General features: G+C 34.0%; 1 protein-coding gene across 1 annotated transcript in view; it reads right to left on the bottom strand.

Moving 5' to 3' along the window:
- The window catches only part of LOC148946572 (dynein regulatory complex subunit 11-like), a 130,240-nt gene that overhangs the window by 75,377 nt on the left and 34,824 nt on the right, over positions 1–20,039 (bottom strand). Inside the window, exons 4-5 of the mRNA XM_089097157.1 lie at positions 8,892–9,083; positions 287–544 (exon numbers count right to left, since the gene is read on the bottom strand). Coding sequence (XP_088953283.1) covers positions 287–544; positions 8,892–9,083 — 450 coding nt within the window. The remainder of the gene's footprint in view (positions 1–286; positions 545–8,891; positions 9,084–20,039) is intronic.

Here is a 20,039-nt window from a genome sequence, read left to right as displayed (position 1 = left end):
TATGCAATTTACCATTCTACGACGAATCACTTCAAAATAGATAATAAAATGATACTGAGAAGACTGAAAATTAGACTAAGAAGGCTTTGTTTAAAAACTGAACTTTCAGGCTCCTTAAATAAGCAGTTAAACTTGGCTAATTTCTATTATACCGCAAACCTCATAAAATCATCTCATATATTTTGGATCATTTTCTACATAACTTTAAGTTGCAGATTTGTTTAATCAAGACTATAGCCAAATATCTTTGTCATCCTACCATTCCCTTACCAATCAATTCCCTTACCATTCCGAGAAAAATCATTTCGCTGTCTCTCAAGTTCTTCACAAACTTTCGAACTTTGAAACTTCTCCAAACTGCTTGAATACGCAGCGCTGCTTTTTCTTCACTAGTTTGCTTTGCAACTGCAGATGGTTTCAAAGATTTTTCAGCCTTCCTTCGTATCTGGAGCATAAGTTGAGCTCGAACTCTTCCTTGTCTTGCCCTTTCATGAACTTGTATCAATTTGACTGCTTCTTCCAAACTCATTAAGCATAAATCATCCTTCAAATTAAAAAGTTTGACCTGACTTTGACTTTATTTACCATAATAAACAAAAATATAAACAATTACAAATACAAATCACTACGCTAGGGAAAAATTTAAATTTTGCTAACGCGTCATGTACGGAATGATGTCTCTTCGTTTTAAGTTTTAATATCGCTCCTTACTTTCAGTTGAAAAGAAAAAAATATTTAATTTCCGATTGCTTTTCAAATAATGCCGAGAAATCCAAGCTACACAAAATGGTGTACATGATAATGAAAAGAAAAAGTATTTTAAAAAAATAGATATTGAAAAGAAACACGATATTGAAAAACATGATATTGAAAAGAAAAACTATTTTAAAAAAAAGATTGAAAATACGATTAACTACATAAGCATTCCTAAATGTATCCTAAATTAATAACAACAAACCTACATAAATATTACTAGAAGCATCCTAGACTAATTAAAAAAAATAATAATAATAACAAAAAATAAAGACAATCATCTTTTTGTTAAAGAAACTAATAATACAGTAGCTTGTTTTAGGAAATTAAAGGTGATGAATGTGAGACAAATTCGTGCCTACCAGGCTGCGGTTTTTACTTACCAGTGTTTTCATGAAGTGTGTCCATCGGTGTTTTTAGATTTTTTTCGACAAAATAGTGATTTGCATGATTATTATACAAGGAATGCTAATAATCTGGTAACATGGTATAGGAGTGGAAGTCGTACTGGATCTCAAATGAAACATCTGGGCCAGGGGGTATGGAATTCCCTCCCAGATAGTGTTAAGGTGACTTAACACCAGAATTTAAAAAAAAAAATAAAGAATTTTTGTTAGGGGGGGGTGAGGAACCAGGATTCAGAGATTGAAGATTTATGTTATTATTTATTTTCTTTTGTTATTATCTTCTTCTTCTTCTTTTTTCTTCTGTCTTTTCTGTGATGTTCATCAGTATGTGCGAAAATGAAGTTTAAAATTTACTTAGAAATCTAAAAGTTATTTTTTAAGTATGTCGAATTAATTTGTGGCACCGCCCAGTGCCAGTGCATTTATGTCTTCCCATGGGTGTTTACCTACGGATCGTGTTTAACTAGGTCGTTTTTGCAATAAATTAATCTAATATAACATCCCAAACATCCCAAGGGTAACAACTACCATTCAAATACAACTCCATACCTCCCCACCCCTTCAACTCCCTCCAGGAAAAATCATTTCTATTAACATTTTGGAAATGGAGCTTTACAAGGATAGAATAAAACTATCCTACATCTAGGACTACTTCTAAGACTAGGATTAAGGGAACGGAAGAGGTTATGTTGAGTAATGATAAGATCAATCAAGTGGACAACTTCACTTACCTAGGTAGTATTATTAGCAACGACGGTGGGCCCAGTGAAAATGTTAGAAGTAGAATAGCCAAGGCACAGGGTGTTCTTTTCACAGTTGAAAAAAGTTTGAGAGAATAGGAACATAAGATAGTGAACCAAGATTTGAATATTGGAAGCTACATTGATGACAATGGTCAAATATGGTTCTGAAGCGTGGGCTATGGTGCAAAAAAGGATGAGATGGCTAGGACACATTCTTCGGATAAAGGATGACAGATCGCCAAAGATTTTCTTTATCAGCCAACCGTCTAGGGCCAAACGAAAAGCAGGTCGTCCCCGAATGGGGTAGGAGGTGGGGTAGGAACTTCTTGGGATGGTGTAAAGAGGGAGGCTTTGAATAGATTGGGATGGAGGAGCGTACGTAGCTGTTTTGGCCCCGGGTGGCTTGTAGTAGCAGTGAGCTAGTGGTAGTAGTAGTAGTAGTATATCTAACACTGTGAAACTCCAAAAGAATTGAAACTTAGTTGGATCTTAGCCATTTAAGAATGGGGAGATATGCATTATGAACTACTAGCGCCACTAACAGTACAGCGTATAGTGATTCCATTCAAAAATAAAAAAATCAAAGAAAAACGAATGACTGATGTATGTAGTTAACCTGCAATGTTAAAGGATTAAAGCGGAAATTCCTCTAAAGTAATAATTATTCATCAGTTTGTTCGTTTTCAAATATTATCAAACAGTATATGGTAACAAACTGTAAGTGAGGAGAAAATCGTGCTTTTAGTAGCTGAAACAACATATACGGCTACGAAGTTTATATACTTAGACGGTTAACAGTAACTGAGCAGCAATATGTATATCAAGAGAATTGTCATTTTATGGGGATACTAAATATATGAGAATCATTAATTTTAAAATTCGAAGTCAGTTTGCCAAACTTTGAAAATTGGTAAAAATACTCCAGAATGCACAAGTCATCTTTGGGAAAATTACACCATCAAATTCAGCATATCCGAGAACAATATGCAGAGATTTTACCTCCCTATCTACAAAAATGCGAAATTTTGCATTTCTTTTTTACCCAAGAAGAATAATCACAGATGTGTGTTTATTTGTTTGTTCTTCTTTTCTGGGAGGGAGGGGGAGCGTATCAAACCAATGGTCCTTGAAAATCGGGAGAACAGCACATTTGAACGGCAATAAACAGTTCAAGTGCTCTTTTTAAGTAGCAAAAAGGTCATGCCACAGCAAAGGGGCGTTCACTTAGCAGCAAAAAAAAACAACAACAAAAAACAAAAACAATTTTACCAAAAGGAGGGCCAAAAAACCAATTAATTAAAAATTCTGAGAGAGTCAATCGTTTGAAAATTATCAATTAGCTATATAATGAACGAGAATAAGACTTAAAAGAAATTGAAGTTACTCTATAAATGAGGGGGCGCCCCCTCTTTCACAATGGGCTTTTTATGCTTTTGTTTTTGCTTTTTTATTCTTTTTGGAGACAAGTTTGAATTTTTTGTCTCCAACGCTTTATGAACGACTGCTCAATGGCAAACGGGATGAAATAAAATGTACTTTTCACAATATCTCAAGAATGAAAGAGACGATGTGTAGAATTTTCAGTTGACATTTTTTAAATGCTGCAAATCTGCTGCCCCTGTTTCCTGTAAACATAAATGTTTTACAGGAAACAGGAAAAGTAAAGAAATAGCTGGAAATGTAAAAAAAAATTATCTTGTTCTCTTTTGGCAAAACAGAGTCTTTAATTTTTGGCTCAATCCAAAGAATAAGTAAAAAAGATATAAATAAACTAAAAACCAAAGATGTTTCTGTTTATAATTCAGTAGTTAGCTTGATGGTTTGTCGGGCAACACTAGAGGGTGCTTTTTTGGTTCTGTTTTTTTTTTCGGACAGAAGAAAAAACAACAACCTGGAAATGTCATGACACGATAACAAGTGTGCGAGGGCCTAACCCATAGTCAACTGTAGGGAGTAGATAGAGGTCATACGAAGCCATATTTGCGAAGGCCAACTGCCCAAGCGCACTATGGCAAGTGAAATGACAAAAGTCTAGCATTTTACTAGCTTTTTGCAAGAGCCGATAAAGCAGTCTTTTTTTGCTGGCATTTCATTAAATATTTCGACAAACTGAGGGCGTTCACAGTCACATGGGGATTAATTGAAATACTTGCGAAAATTTGCATAGGAATACCACCATGTGGATTCCAGTTGGTATGCCTTATTCAGAGCAAAATTTGTTAGGATTTTTCTTTCTAAAAGATTTCTTGAAAAAAAGAAAAAATCACTAATAGTACAGATCCGCCATGAGCAAATAGAAAACATTTATTTATTTTAAATAAATATAATATATTACTATAATATTATTGTTTTGGTCAAGAAAAGAAATTTGTTTGTACCCGGCATTTTGGACACTTTTTTTACAATGCAACGTCGAATCCAACAACTGCAAATGACGCGAAATTCAGCACTCACCTTAACGTAGCTTCAGCAGTTTCATGACAAAAAAACGAACATAATGAACATACAATATATTCACTAGCTCTATTATTTTGTAGTTACATACAAATTTTAAATATCAAGCTCAGTTTTAAATTAGAATTGGAATGACTTCATAATCTTCTGTTGCAATTTAAATAAACAGGAACAACAGGACCAACTAGGACCAATAACACAGGACCAACTTTCCCTCTCCTCCCTAAATACTTCCTTCTTACCCCAAGTGGCAAACTATTCCCCCTTAATTCAATTCTATACTACTTTCATAGTAACAGCGTAGACTAGAAATATTCCCAGAAAAATACGAGCCAAAAACGGCTCGTCCTGATAATACATTTTTTTTTTTTTTTTTTTATTATTAAAAGAATTTTTTTCTGCCAAAAGAAATGTTCAGAAAAGACAGTAAAAGATAAAACATAAAAACAAAAACAATCAGAGTTAACAGGAAAAAGGTCGAATATTGAAAAAAAATTGAGAGAGAAAGAATGGCAGAGAAAAAAAGAAAAAAATTGAGAAAGCATTGACCTACTTGAAGGCAAGCTACTGAGGGAAAAATAACTTTGGGTCGGGGAAGTTTGTTTTATCAAGAGTATTTTCAAGGAGGGTTCTCATCAGGGTTGCCACCTAATGACAAAAAATCTCAAGATTTTAATGATTTTCTGGTTGATTTAGTTATTTTCTTCAATAATCTAGTGATTTATGTGCAAATTTAATGATTTTATTGTTAAGGCAATACAAAAAAACACTAGAAATAGTGATAAATCACTAGGGGTGGCAACCCTGGTTCTGAGGCCTCGAAAGGTAAATTTTCATTAGGGTTCTAAAGTTAGTCTTAATCCTCTACCAAAAGACTCAAATAAATTAAGACCTTGGAGCTTATTGGAAATTACTTGGAGTCTTTGGAAATTAAACTTTCAAGTTCAAGTTGGTGAAAATCAACTAACTCTGACTCCAGTAGCTACGCTTTGACATCTAATGCTTTGGAATTACAAAATCCATTTATTGACAGTTCGCTTCTGATAGTTCAAATTTCGCTTCGGAGGCGAGATTTCACGTTGGCCAAGGAAAACAATGCTTTGAAGTCAGAGTCTTTGGAAATTAAGGCTTTTAAATTGTGGCGGGTGGAAATCAACATAACTCCGGTTCCGGAATGTTATTAAACTTTACCAAAAACTACAAACGCTAAGTTTTGAAAGAAGGCGAAAGTCGCAGATTTGAAGGTCTTAAGAGTCTGTGGATATCAATACTTTCGAGTTGAAACCAAAGACATCATCACACCTCAAGACAATATGCATTTTTCCATCACCAGAGGTTAAAAACACTTTTAGTTTTGTACAATGTATCCGTTTAGGTTATAATCTAATATAAAACTAACGAATTAATAATATATAATTATATAATAAATACATAACAGTTATTTTTAGCCGTTAAAACGGATATTTCTCAAGACAATATATTAGAAAAAAGCGTATTTTTCGATCACCAGTAAGTTAAAAAGAACATTTTGAAATATATCTATTAAGGCTGCAATCTAAGAGTACCGAATTTATTTTTTAAGAGTAAAAAATATAGTTAACTTTCAAATTTAAGAAGCATAGCCAAAATTCTTAGCGTACCGTAGTGTACCATTTGTGATTGTTATTATTCCTATTATTTATATTTTTCTAAGATTTTCTTTTGGCTGCTGTATACGGAGACTTTTATATCTTTGTTGGTAGATGATTTTTCTTTTAAGTGGAGAAAATCCAGAAGGCAGTTGAAATATATATATTTACAAAAAGGATATTAGAAAATAAATGCTATTTTCCAACACTGTAAAAAACACACTTTTTCTTATTGGCAAATTATATCTGTCAAAGCTACATCCTAATTAAAAAATAAAAGATTTTTTGTATATGGTTATAAATATATATGACATTTAAATTTAAGAAATATTGTCTACTTTATTACTACTATTTATTAGATAGTACTATTAATAGTCCTGTTATTGCTAGTTTTATTAAACGAAAGCTGTCGTTGGGTATCTATAACAATTAAGGCTCAAATGCAAATAACTACAAATTACATTATTATTTAAAAAAAATTATATTATATTAAAAATATTAAATTAAAATTATATTTTAATTATATTAAAAAAAAACATTATATTACATTAAAACTTTATATTAAAAAATTAAATAAAACATTAATAATTTCTTAGATCACACTGCTTTTCCATTTACAAAAAATTAAACAAGAAAAACGGGTTTTAATTTCTATAAAGCAGTGAATACAAAACACTAATTTAAACAAAAATGCTCCGAATATTTCGGCCCCACATCCGGGAGCCTTTCTCAACGGAAAAAAAAAATTCTTGCATCAACATAAAAAAACATACTAAACAAACAAAAGAAAAAATATAAATAAATAGGAAAAGAAAACTCACATATTAAATAAACAATTCCATTCACTGGCGTATAAACAAAATCGAATGTTTATATTGATTGGAACACGCCTTCATGGCAACAGAGCATGGAATTTTGTATACCACAAGAGTATACAAAATTCCATGCTCTTGTGGTAAATTTTATGTGGGAAGAACACAACAGATTTTAGAAAATAGGCTACAGCAACACAAGAACGCCATAGATTGCGCTCTAAAACAAAACAAAACACCCGAAACGTTTGAGTCAGCTGTTGCAGAACATCTTTATAATTTTCCTAATCACAGAATTTTATTTGATCAAACAAAAATAGTAGATACGTCTGTAGGACTTTTACAAAGCTTCAGGGAAATTATAGAAATAAAAGAGATAATATATGGGGGTATTAGTATCAATAGAGATGAAGGGGATTTTAGGATCAATTCGATTTATAATAGTTTGATCAAAAAGCAGGTAAGATTTTCAACCAATACTGATTTTAATAATAGTTCTGATACGAAAGATGACCTTGCGGACAAAGGTCAGACTGGGTTAAATACTGGGAAAGGTAAACGAACTGCAGCTAAGCTTGCAAGCAAACGAATCTGTTCAATTTATAATTCAAACATTGGGTGATGAACTTGTGAGATCTATTTAGGGGTATTGGGCCGGGGCTAGCTAACCTTTATTGTTTTAGTTTATGTATAAATATATTTTCATTTTTTGATAGATTTCCATTTATATACTGTGAAAAGGCGTGTTCCAATCAATATAAACATTCGATTTTGTTTATACGCCAGTGAATGGAATTGTTTATTTAATATGTGAGTTTTCTTTTCTTATTTATTTATATTTATTCTTTTGTTTGTGTAGTATGTTTTTTTATGTTGATGTAAGAATTTTTTTTTTCCGCTGAGAAAGGCTCCCGGATGTGGGGCCGAAATATTCGGAATATTTTTGTTTAATTAAGTGTTTGTATTCACAGCTTTATAGAAATTAAAACCCGTTTCTCTTGTTTAATTTTTTTAAAAATAAAACATTAGTAATTAAAACATAATTAAATTAAAACTAAGTTAAAATTAAACAACATATTTTAATTTAAAAAACATAATTAAAATTAAATTAAAACAAATAATTAAAAACATTATATTTAAAAAAAGACAAGTCATCTGCAACCAGATTTAATGAGTCAAAGGCGCAATTTTGATAATTCAAAAGACAAATTTTCAAATTAAATCAGGAACCCGATCTTTACAACCGATTTTCCGACGTCAAAGACAAAAATTCGAGAATTTGCAAAGACAAGCTTTTAAATTAAAGTAGGAGTCCAGAAGTAAAGCAGGAGTCAAAGCTTTGCAGCCAGACTTAAGGAGTCAATGACAAATTTTTGAAAATTTGCCCTTGGCTTCTTAAGCCAAGAAGACAAACTTTTATACTAAAGCAGGAGTCTATGCATTTCAACCAGATTTCAGGAGTGGCAAGCGTAATTTCAGAATTAAAAGACAAACTTTTGAAGTAAAACAAGAGCACAAGAGCTTTGCAGCCAGATTTCAGGAGCCGAAGGCAAAAATTTGAGAATAAAAAAAAAATGCAGCTTAGAACTCCTCTTTCTAAATAAGAAGAACCAGAGTCACACCTTTTAAAATTAAAGGTGTTAGCGTTTGAGTGAGAATAGTAGGACCCCCCCCCCCTACAAAAAACTTATTAACGATATTTTATTTCAAACTTATTTGAGGTAACACCTGACCCTCCATGGCTCAACCCCCCAACCCCTAAAACACATTAAGTATATTTTATTCCAAAACTTATGGGAGCTGACCCCTGGCCCTCCATAGCCCCCCCCCCCCGACAAAAAAACAACAAATAACTATGTGCTATTCCAAACCTATGGGAACTGACCCCTGGCTCTCCATACCCCTCCCCGCCCCCCCCCCCCCAAGAAAAAAATAACTATATTTTATTCTGAAATTCTAGGAGTCACAGACAACAATTTAAACTTTTCGGCCAAAAGGATAGTTTTAAGGATTCTATGGACCAATCTTAATATTCATTTATACAAAAATTTGAATTGAACAGTACAGTTATTTTTTCTACTTTTGAAAATTTACCTGATGTGACGTTCTTCCGATTTTATCAAATACTCCTTGTATCATCTTTAAAATGCTTAGATGGCGTTCATCCCTTTCCAAACGAAAATGTTTTGGAATTGGTAGTCCAACATTGCTGATACCATACGGCTTCTTAAACACGATTTCATCCAAGTTGGGTGCCTCAGTGAATGAAAGAGCACATATTTCGTTCTGAAGAAGATAAAATTTATAGCTGTTTAGTGAAATTTTTTACTGTGTTTCCATCCCCTGACATTGATCCAAAGAATCATTTGAATACTCTCTACAAGCCTCTAACTTTTTTCCTTTTTTTGGTGGATACAACAATTAAAAACGATAAATAAAAGTTCGAATGGGGATAAATCATTAGACAGTCATAATTCACAAAAAATACTGGATATTTCGGTCACATATGCAGCGACCGTCATCAGTAGAAACACTAAAATAAAATAATTAAGATCACTGGAATATATACAAAATAACAATATTACATATTGTTTAACGCCCTTATTTTTTTTTTCAATGCAATACCGTAACCAACGTCCTTGACCGTTTAGGTTCTGGTTCGTTAGTTTTAGTTGAACTAACAATTGGACAAAGGCTAAACGCCTTGGGTGAAATGAACCTAACTTTATCTGACTTTAATAAATCATCGTGAATGGAGTTCAAGCTAAACTCACCTGCGTCTCTATTTAAGCCATATTCTTGAATACAATTTTCATAATTCCAATCATTTTACAGAAATTTCGCTTTGAACCCCGGCCCCTAGAAATCAAAGAGATATTTTCAAACAAGATAAAATGGTCCGGAAAATCAAAAATTTCTTCCGATAGAGCTGATGTAAAATCTTCAGGTTTGGAATTTTAACTCAATAAGGCATTTCGGCGGCTTTAAAATAGAGAAATGCAAAATTGAAAAAGTAAAATTTAGTAAAATTGAAATCGTAAAATTGTAAAAAGTAAATTGAAATCGTAAAATAAAAGTAATAAAAGTGAAAAAAAAGTAAAATCGAAATCGTGAAATTTAGAAACCAGAAATGGTCTTTAATCCTCTCAAATTAAAGGAAAATAGTAATAACAATTCTAATAGTAATTTCAATAATGTTTACTTGAAGAATCTATATTTTTTGTTCTCTTGAATCAAAAAAATAATTTAATATAGTATAATTTTGATGTTTTAAGGTAAAACTTTTACGTATTTGTTGGTAGATGATTTCTCTCTTTTTACTAAGGATAATCATGATGCAAAAGTAAACATCCATAAAGAGGAACAAAAAGAAACGCTTTACTTCATTCAGCAAAAATAGATAAAACTGAAGAATTTAGTACCAGAAATCACGGGCGTATCCATAATTTTTGTTTGGGGGGGAGGATCTAAAAAAAATTTACAATACATATCAAAAATTTGTTTATATACATTTTTGTTACACTTTTACGACTCAGAAAAAAAAATTCTGGAGGGATGGGCAACCCAGTAGCCCCACCCCGCTGGATACGGCCTAGCCAGCAATGTCACTGAATATATTAGCCATATTGATGTATCTGGCTTATATAATTTTTTTTTCTAAAGGCCCATGCCTTGCTGTGCAATATTGTTTTTGGGGTGTCCTAAAAATTGACCTTTGCATTACTAATTAAACTAAAAACATTTTTATTTAAAACAGAGACATTCATGTTCACAATACTATAAATGCAAATAATTGGACTCATAGGTTTAGGAGCACCTCTTAGGAATCTTTCACAATTCACCATTAAGGTCCTCAAGTTTGGACTATGCAGCCTAATTACGTGAAGGATTCTCCTAGACTTCCTGCTTTCAAGTCACGAACAAAGGATTTCTTTTATCCGGGGGTTCGTCTTGATAAATAGCACTCACGTGGGTGCAAATAAAATTTCCACACAGAATGTAGCCGAGGAATTCTTCGGCCACACGAAGCCAAAACCACGAATCTGAAGTCCTGAACGCACAACAGAACTAGTTGAAAAGAAACGTCTCCTCATTGACGGTGCAAAATTACCTTAAAAGTAGCAGGCGAAGCGGTTAACAGCGAAGCGGTGAGACAGGAGAAAAAACAAACACTGGTCAAACTTTAGAAATAAGCTAGAGCAGGTGTCCAAAAATCCTAAAATTCGGCTAGTGAGAAAAAAATGTCATTTGTAGCTGATTAAGGAATGACAGCTATCATCTCGATTAGTCTTAATATTAAAAGTTTGTTACGAAAATAAATTTACGGGAATTTCAAAAAAGCCTAAAACACCTCGAATATGGCGTCGGGTCGAGACGAAAAGTAAACCAATGAAATCGCCATTGCCGAAACCCCTTTACAGGAAACTTATAGCCTCCTGGCTTGAACAGGCAGGAAAATCCATTTTTTGCAATCTTGTTTTTGGAGAAAGTAGGACAAATAAAAAGAATTTCGAACAGAAATTCTGCAAAACCCCCCAGTGTATAATTTCCCCTGGAAAGTTCACCCTCGTAAATCTCCCTCCCCATGGAAAATTATTCCCATGGAAACCCACCACAAGCCTTTAACCATCTCTCAACGATTTTCCAGTCGCATCCTAACCTTCGTGAAAAAAAAAAATATAACAAAAAAGGCTTACCCATGGTTGAACAGAAAAACATTTATTGATATGGGCAATTTTCGCCCATCGATAATCAATTTCAGTTGACATTATATTCTTGCAACATTTTTACTCGTCCGATTTTTACCTCCAAAATATTCAACATTAAAAGGAAACAGTTGAACTTTTTTGCATTGGGTAGCACTGTTATGTACTCTGTTTTTTCCTTTTATTTTTGCTCCTCCGCTAGCGGGGCTCTGGAACACCATAGAGAACTGTTTAAGGGTTCATTTGAAAGTAAGGTGCAATATCTAGCAACAGTGTAATTAACAAAAGACATTATTGCTATAAAATGTACTAACAAAAGGTATAAAATGGATTAAAAACAAGATGAGGCAACACACCACGGTTCTACAAGCGATGTGATATCATGATTGGCTGATTATTCTGCAGCGACAGCTGCAACCTAGTGAAGTACGAACTACGGACCATAGTAACCGAAAATTGAAAAATATGTTTTAAAACAACTGCCTATTGAGAAAAAATTGCCATTAACAAATGACTCAGGAATTTTTATCTAAGTAGTCTTAATAGTAAAATTTTATTTTGAAAACTGATTTCTGGGAATTTAAAAATTACCTGAAACCCATAAAAAATAGCTTCGAGTGGAAACGAAAAGTACCATTGAAATTACCCGAAAACTTGACTAATTGCCCAATATAAATTGATTATTTTCAACTCTGGGGAGTTGCCTGACAAGCAGAAAAATCAGCGAAATTGGGAACTAAAGTGCAAGGATGGACGGATTTCACTCTTGTTTGAATCTTGAGCTGGATGAAACTATTGACTGCGTTTCTTATTCTACTTAATCACAATTTTTTTCCGCATTTTTTAAATTTTTTTTTCAAAAGAAACGAACTTTCATGCTGCCCTATCGCTAAATTACTTAGTAGCCAAGTAGCCAATTTTATTAGTAGCCAAGCTCGAATATTTCTCAGAAAATAAAACACGTTGGAATTAAATTTCAATTTCAGCGCCTAAATAAAATATAAGTTCGTTTTTTTAGGTTACCGTTTTCTATATTTAAGCTAGACGGTATGGTCTTAAAAGCTATTTATGGTTAACTTTCTCTAGCATATAGAAATGTTTTCCTGAGTGGAAAGTTTTCTCTTTTGCATTAATGAATGCCACATCTGAAGCATTAATGGTTGGATTTATTCAAAATTAATGCAATAATAAGATTAAAAATATAAAAACAAATACTACATCATCAGACACCCAATAGTCTATGGCTCCATGACAGGGAATGGAGAAAAAAAAAGAAGAAAACATCACCGTAAAAGTAAACGTAATAGTAAATTACGCTATAATAAATTACGCTAAATGGAATATCATCTTTTGTCAAAATGATGCGTGTGTAATTCCATCTTGTACATTGTAGGTATGTATTCAGGTTGTCTTCAATAGAGCGGGACCTGCATTTATTGAGGTACATTCAAACTAAAACCACCACCACAAAAATCCACCGGCCCCTCCCTACTATAACTGATGCACAATTATACTTGGGAATAAACCTCAATGTACATAAATGGCTGTCTTCCTAGCGCCTTTTAGAGTAAAGTTAAAATCTTACATCATGGGCCAAATTTAGAGAAATTAATTAAATAATTAAATTGTGGCAGATAAAAACAATTATCTGCCACAATTGTCTTGAGACAGATAGAAACAGACGTGAGAAAATGATTCAAACACAAAAAATTATCAACTACCAATTTTCCAAAGATTTTTCCTTGCGACACGCGGGATTGAACCAAGATCCCTTGAGTCGTGAGTCCCAGCCTCATCCACGACACTGTCACAAGGTACTGAATTATGTGATTTATCTTAGAAGCTGTTCAAAAACTCTTTATAGAAACATCACAATTGCTGTTTTGCTTCTTTTTTTTGGGGGGGGGGGAGAGCTTCAAAGCAATGGTCGTGAAAATATGAGGGGTTCCATAGCTGAAATTGGGACAAGGTTAAAATACTGCTTGATTCCTTTTTATGTTTTTAAACAACACAATGATATTTTGGTAAGTTACGCTCTCAACCAGACAATGAAATAAATTACAAACCGTAAGGATAACCGGTTTAATGCAGAAGCTGCAAGTTAGAACTGCATTCGTGTAACGGAGAAATACATCATTATTGCAATGTTAAATAGCCTACATCATATGAATGAATAAATGCATTTTGTACCCATCAATGAAAAAACAGATGGAGAACAAAAAGAAAAAATAAAAGCACAAGGCACTAACTCTTCTGACACAAACAAAACAAAAACACAACAATGAGACACAAAAGCCGACTACTACTGTAAAATCTTGGCCCACGGGTAGGACTTGACAGACAAATTATATAGATCAATTTGGGACAGAATCGCTTCTTCAGGGATGGTAACACCGTACTGGCGCGTAACATACCTATTGTTTGTCCATGGTGGTAAACACCGCAAAAAACTTTGCAGACTTGTAGTACAGTTAACGCAATTTCAGTTTATCTGTAGCCGTAAAAATATGCCAAAATGGGCTACGGTACAGATATTTTGGATTTGTACACTTGGGCCAACAGACGATGGTCAAACTTCCACGTATTCACCACTATACAGCTATACATAAAAGAAGACCGTTTCTGAAAATGAGATAGCAGTAATTGCCGCGTCTTTAGCATTGACCGTTCAATAGGAATGTCCAGATATTCAACACCATCCGCGAGCTCAACAGTAGAATCACCAAGTGTGACGCCCCAACCAGCATCAGATTTCGAATTAAAAAAGAAGTTCTTCAGACTTCTCAGCATTAAACTGGGGTCCAATGAGGGCATACTCTTTTTGTAGCTTGGTAAAATTATTTTCAAAAATCCTAGGTATTTTTCTCGTTTCTGCCTAAAATTTTGGTCGTTTTAGCTTATAATTGAATGTTTGTATATTATTATATACATAATTATCTAAATTATACATAAATAAATACAGTTATATATAAATACAATTATGCTACATTTCCATTTATGAAGTACTTTCTGTAATTCTTTTCCTCGTGTTTATTATTTTCTGTGTTTATTATTTATTATTTTCTGTGTTTATTGTGTGCTTATTATTTTCTTATATCTGTTTCTATCAAGCTTAAGACGATTTCTATCTTTTAAATAATTACAACAAAAGCTTATATCCGTCACAATTTTTTTTTGCATTATAAAAAAAATATAATGTAAGACTTAAATTGTTCAAAACGCACAAAATCTTTCACTTACAAGGAAAAAAAAAACCGGGGTGACAGGCATTTTCATAAATTTTCCTAAATTGGAGATTATTACTTACATTTTTATGGTATAATTTTTTTTTTTTTTGGGGGGGGGGGGGTATACTTGAACCTCAAAAAGTGCAATTCTATGCGATTTTTTTTTATTTGCCAACTCTCCATTTGCCAATAGATTGAAATAGAAAGATGCTTGTTGGAGGGGTGGGGGGAAGAGGAAATAAACATTTGAAGAAGATTAATATTACTATGTAGAAAAGAAAATCAAATGATCAAATTTTTAATTGGAACACAAGCCATAGCCCTAAAGTCCGCTTTCCTTGATGTTAGTCTGAATCGCTACGTTACAGAATATGCAATAGCCCATTTCCGCAAAATCCTCTCCGGAGTACACCTGTATGACCTTTAGTTGTTGTTTTGTAAGGAAAACCCTCCCAATACCTCATAATTAGGTTAGACTACCACAAGCAATTGTCCTTGAGGCGTAAAGGCCAGTTTATTATTATGTTTATTAAACAATTACCGTGCTCGACATTATAGCATTGGACATGGAAAAAAAGCAGCTTTGGATTTAAATAACCACAATACATCGGTAGAAAAACTATTCAATGAACTTCAAGTTAACCTCTTTTTAATTAGAACCTCTTTCCTCTCTAATAGAACACAAGTTGTCAAATACCTTAATGTCTATTCTGATCCCCTCCCAATTTACACTGGCGTTCCCCAAGGAACCCTTTTAGATCCAACTTTATTTCTCGCAATGATAAACAACCTTGGTGTCAACTTGTCTGATAGTTGAAAAATTGTTGATGATCTAACAGTCTTAGAGACTCGTTTCAAAAATCTAAAAAGTAGCTCAATGAATATCCTGGAAAAAAATATCAGATGAAGCTGCTGCTAACAATATGACATTCAACCCTTTAAAATCAACAATATTAAAAATTAATTTTCTTAAGACTCACCCTTCCTTAACCTATCCAATCCCCCCTGAAATGTCAGTTAGTAGTATGAAATTACTGGACATTACTATCTCAAGCGACTTAAAATGGGATCATCGTGTTCATGATACTTTAAAACGCAAAGATATCGCATTTTCCCTCCTTACACTCCTTAAAAAATTCACTGTCCTAAATCCTACTTTTTGAGAATTTACCCTTCATTTGTACATCCAATCCTTGAGTACGCCTGTCCTGTTTGGCATGCTGGTATCACCAATGAATTGTCAGAAAGAATAGAAGCAGTCTCAAAAAGATGCCTAAAGGAGGCCCTAGACGGTCAATCATTTTGAACAAAAATTTTCGTCAATTGATTGGCGTTTGTTTCAGTAAAACTACAACCTCGACGAAAGCTCATGCAACAAACGGCTTTTGATCAAAATGATTGAGTCATTCAAACTTTCCATCAATCACCGTTAACGTTTGACTCAAGCGTCAAACACGTTCCTAAACGGTCAATCATGCTTGTGTCAATCAATTGACCGAAGCTTTTTATCAAAATGATTGACCATCTAGGGCCTCCTTGAGAATTACTTTCAATGAGGGTAAAGTCCCGTATGGATATCCTTTCTCCGAAGAGCCAACCTGGTAACCCTCAAGGAAAGGAGAACACAAATTCCCTTGTATTTCGCCAACAACACCCTCAATAGCCAGCCGTTAAATACTACCAACCGAGTATCAGAACGTGTCAAAAATAAAAGTGAAGATCAAAGAATTGTGCTGCTAGAAGACAAGCAACAGCGAGAATCAGGACGATTCAAAAATGAAAGTGAAGAAGAAAGGAATATTACGTTAGAAGAACAACGTCATCGCAATCTTCAACGCCAATATTTGAGTTGTTTCAGGATGTTTTTGAAATTCCCGCAAATTTGTCTTTGCAGCGAACTTCTACTATTAAGAATAATCGAGATAATATTCAGAAATTTTTAGCTGACTTTTAAGCTGATTCAAAAAATTTTCCGAAATAAATATCTTATCTTAACATCAATACTGGTCGCGTTACATAGAAAACCTAATACAACAAAAACCTTGAAACTGGGGTGACGGAGGGAGCAGGTGCAAATGTGTTTCCCCTCTCCACTACAAAAGGATTGAAGAACAAGAAAATATGTTGTTACAAGTCAAGCGACAACGAGGATCAGAACGAAACAAACTGAAAACAAAGAACAGAAAATATGCAATTAGAAGATAAGCAGCAGCGAGAATTACAAGCAATGGCGAGAATCAGAACGTTTCGAAAATGAAAGTGAAGAAAAAAGAATTGTGCTATTAGAAGACGAGCGACAACAAGAATCAAAACGAGTCAAAAACGAAAGTGAAAAAGAATGAAAGATTACATTAGAAGATCTAAACCATCGCAATCTTCGAAGTCGATATTTAAGGTGTTTTCGGCTGTTTTTTAAATTCCCGTAAACTTGAGGAGTGGCGCCCCTCGAGGAAATTATAGCCTAGTAAACGACACAGCATTCGCACGGGATTCTGACTAATGGACAATTTTTCTGGGCTTAGTATGTTTTGATGGGCGTCTTTGGACTGAAAAACCTCTTCCTAGCTAATTTATCTATAATGGGTTGCCTCCCCGTACTAGCATAATATTTTTAGGCATGAATATATAATGAGTCGGAGGTCATAGGCTTGAGACTGTCTGTGCAGGATTTTGACTCTTGTTGATAGAATAGCTTTAGCAAGGGCTGAAAACTATGTTGTGACTAAGATGAGTCCAGGAGTGCTCAAAACTTTCATTCATACCGGAGACCCCATGGACGTCTTGCTGTCCGGTTCTAAGCCGGGTCAAGCACTTCGTTGTAGACTTGAGAAGATATGTGACCCCCGTCCTGCACTGGTATCCAGGATCATTGCTTTTCCTGAGGCCAAAATAATTTCCATAATTTAAAGAACATGAAAATTGGAACTTGGACTGTTACGACGTTAAAAAATGACCATCGTATCGACATTTTTACTGATGACTTCAGATGATTTGAACTGGATCTATTAGAAATTTCAGAAATTCATATCCCAGGGGTAGGAAGCCTGAAATTCGGTGATATAGAATTTGTTTATTCAGGCAGGAAGGATGGGTTACATGGACATAGAGTAAAGTTGACGATGATTAAGAAAGCTGCCATGTCTCGTTTAGGCAGGGAAGGTATTAATAATGGAAGACTGATTGCTCATTTTCTCACTAAAAAGATTAGGGTATTTATTATATTATTATACGCTCCTGTAGAACCGACTGACGGAGATGCTAGTGACTCAGATGAATTTTACTTACAGTTACAGGAGCAAATAGACAGGGTCCCAGGTAGAAATATGATGTTATTACTGGGAGATTTTAACGTCCAGGTTGGTAGAAAAATGGATAGATGGTATCCCAGCCTAGGTAAATTTGGTCTAGGAAAAAAAAAGAGTATTGAATACACCCTTTTGCAATTTTATAAGTATAACAATTAAGTTATAACCAATACGGTGTTTGGTCATAAAATGGCTCATAAGTTAACATGGTATTCACGTGATGGTAAGACGGCAAACCTTATTGATTATGTTATAGTAAACCGAAGACTGGCAGGATCAATACAAGATACTAGGGTATATAGGAGTGCTGTTATTGATGTTAAAAGTAAAGATCACCATCTAGTAGTGTCAAGGGTTAATCTAAAGCTGAAATATCGGAAGGGTAACCACCTCCCGGGAAGTTATGATGTTGGTAGACTCCAGAATGAGAATTTAAGGGAAACTTTTCAGGAACAGTTGAATACTAAACTTAGGAGTCTAAATCTTGACAATGTGGAAGATGGTTGGAATAATTTTAGAAAAATAATTTGTGAAGTTGCTGAAGGCATACTAGGGAAGAAAGATAGAACTCCAGCTAAGAATATTAGTGAAAAAGCTTTATGTTTAATAGTAAGGAGAAAGGACTTGTACAAGAATTATCTGAGTGATATATCATGTGAGAACAATAGGGATGAAAGGGAGGCGGAAAAAGCATTAGAACGCAGATGAGGCTAACGGGATGTGAGGGCTATGGATGGAATTACCAAAGTTCCAAAAGATATAAATCGACAATGTAATATTAAAACATGGCGTCTGCACACTATTCAATCGAAAGGGAGTAGTCGATGTAGGAATAGCCAAGCTGAACATAGGAATGGGGCCACAAATAGCGATAAGGAAAAAATTAAAGAGAGAGGGGCCGAAAATTTTGAGAATTTTCTAAACTGAGAAAGAGCTGCAGGAAAAAATATAGAGGAAAACAACAAAGTTTGTTATACCTTGGATGTAAAGGACGATTTGTTTTGTGAGGAAGAATCGGCGACAGCACTAAAGTGATTAAAGAATAATAAAGCACCAGGTGTTGTTAGGGTGGTAAATGAGTTTCTTAAATATGGTGGCTCTGAAGTTAGAAATAAGTTACTGAAGATTATGAAATATAATTGTTGAAAAAGGGGAAGTACCTAGCGATTTTAGGAAAACCTTAATTAAGTCACTTTATAAGAAAGGTGATAAAAGTGAATGTGGTAATTATCGAGGCATTAGTCTGGTCTCTGTAGGTAGCAAATTACTTAGTAATATGACACTTTTTAAACTGAGAGATGCTGTAGACAAAGTTTTAAGAGAAGAACAGTGCAGTTTTAGAAAAGGTAGAGGATGTGTTAACTAAATTTCCACTCTCAGGTTAATAATTGAGAAATCCCGAGTTTTCAAACATCATTGATCCTCATTATTATAGATTATGAGCAAGCATTCAACTATGCTGATAGGAGGGCTTTACTAAAGGTTTTTATGATGGTATGGTATGCCAGACGAATACATTAAAGTAGTTAGTGTTATGTACGAGAATAACATTACTGCGGCTAAGTTATGAAATGAGGTTAGCAGCTGGTTTTGTATTAAATCAAGAGTTAAGCACGGTTCTGATCTATCTCCTCTTTGTATCGATTATTTTGATGGACTTTGTTTTAAGGAGCACAGTAAAGGCAATGGGAGACCACGGAATCAAATGTGGAGGAAAAAATCTCCTGGACTTGGATTATGCTGATGATTTAAGCATCCTAGATGAAAGTGTGAGCAAAATGAATGAAGTTTTAGAAGTTTTGCATGCTCAGGGTGATAGCATTGAAAATTAATGTTAGGAAGACAAAGTCACTAAGTCTAGGAATAGATAAAGATTAATAGGTGACAGCTGACACTAAAAAGATTAATCAGATAGGCAGCATCACTTACACGAGGAGTATTATTAGTAAAGAGGATGGGAGCAGTAAAGATGTGAAAAGTTAAATAGCCAGGGCTCAGGGTTTA

Source organism: Artemia sp. Qi Xiang Cuo, chromosome 11, assembly GCF_049724085.1.
Source record: "Artemia sp. Qi Xiang Cuo chromosome 11, ASM4972408v1, whole genome shotgun sequence".
NCBI classification, from domain to species: Eukaryota; Metazoa; Arthropoda; class Branchiopoda; order Anostraca; family Artemiidae; genus Artemia; species Artemia sp. Qi Xiang Cuo.
Note: the sequence above shows the minus strand (reverse complement) of the source record. Positions and strands in the feature narration are given on the sequence as shown.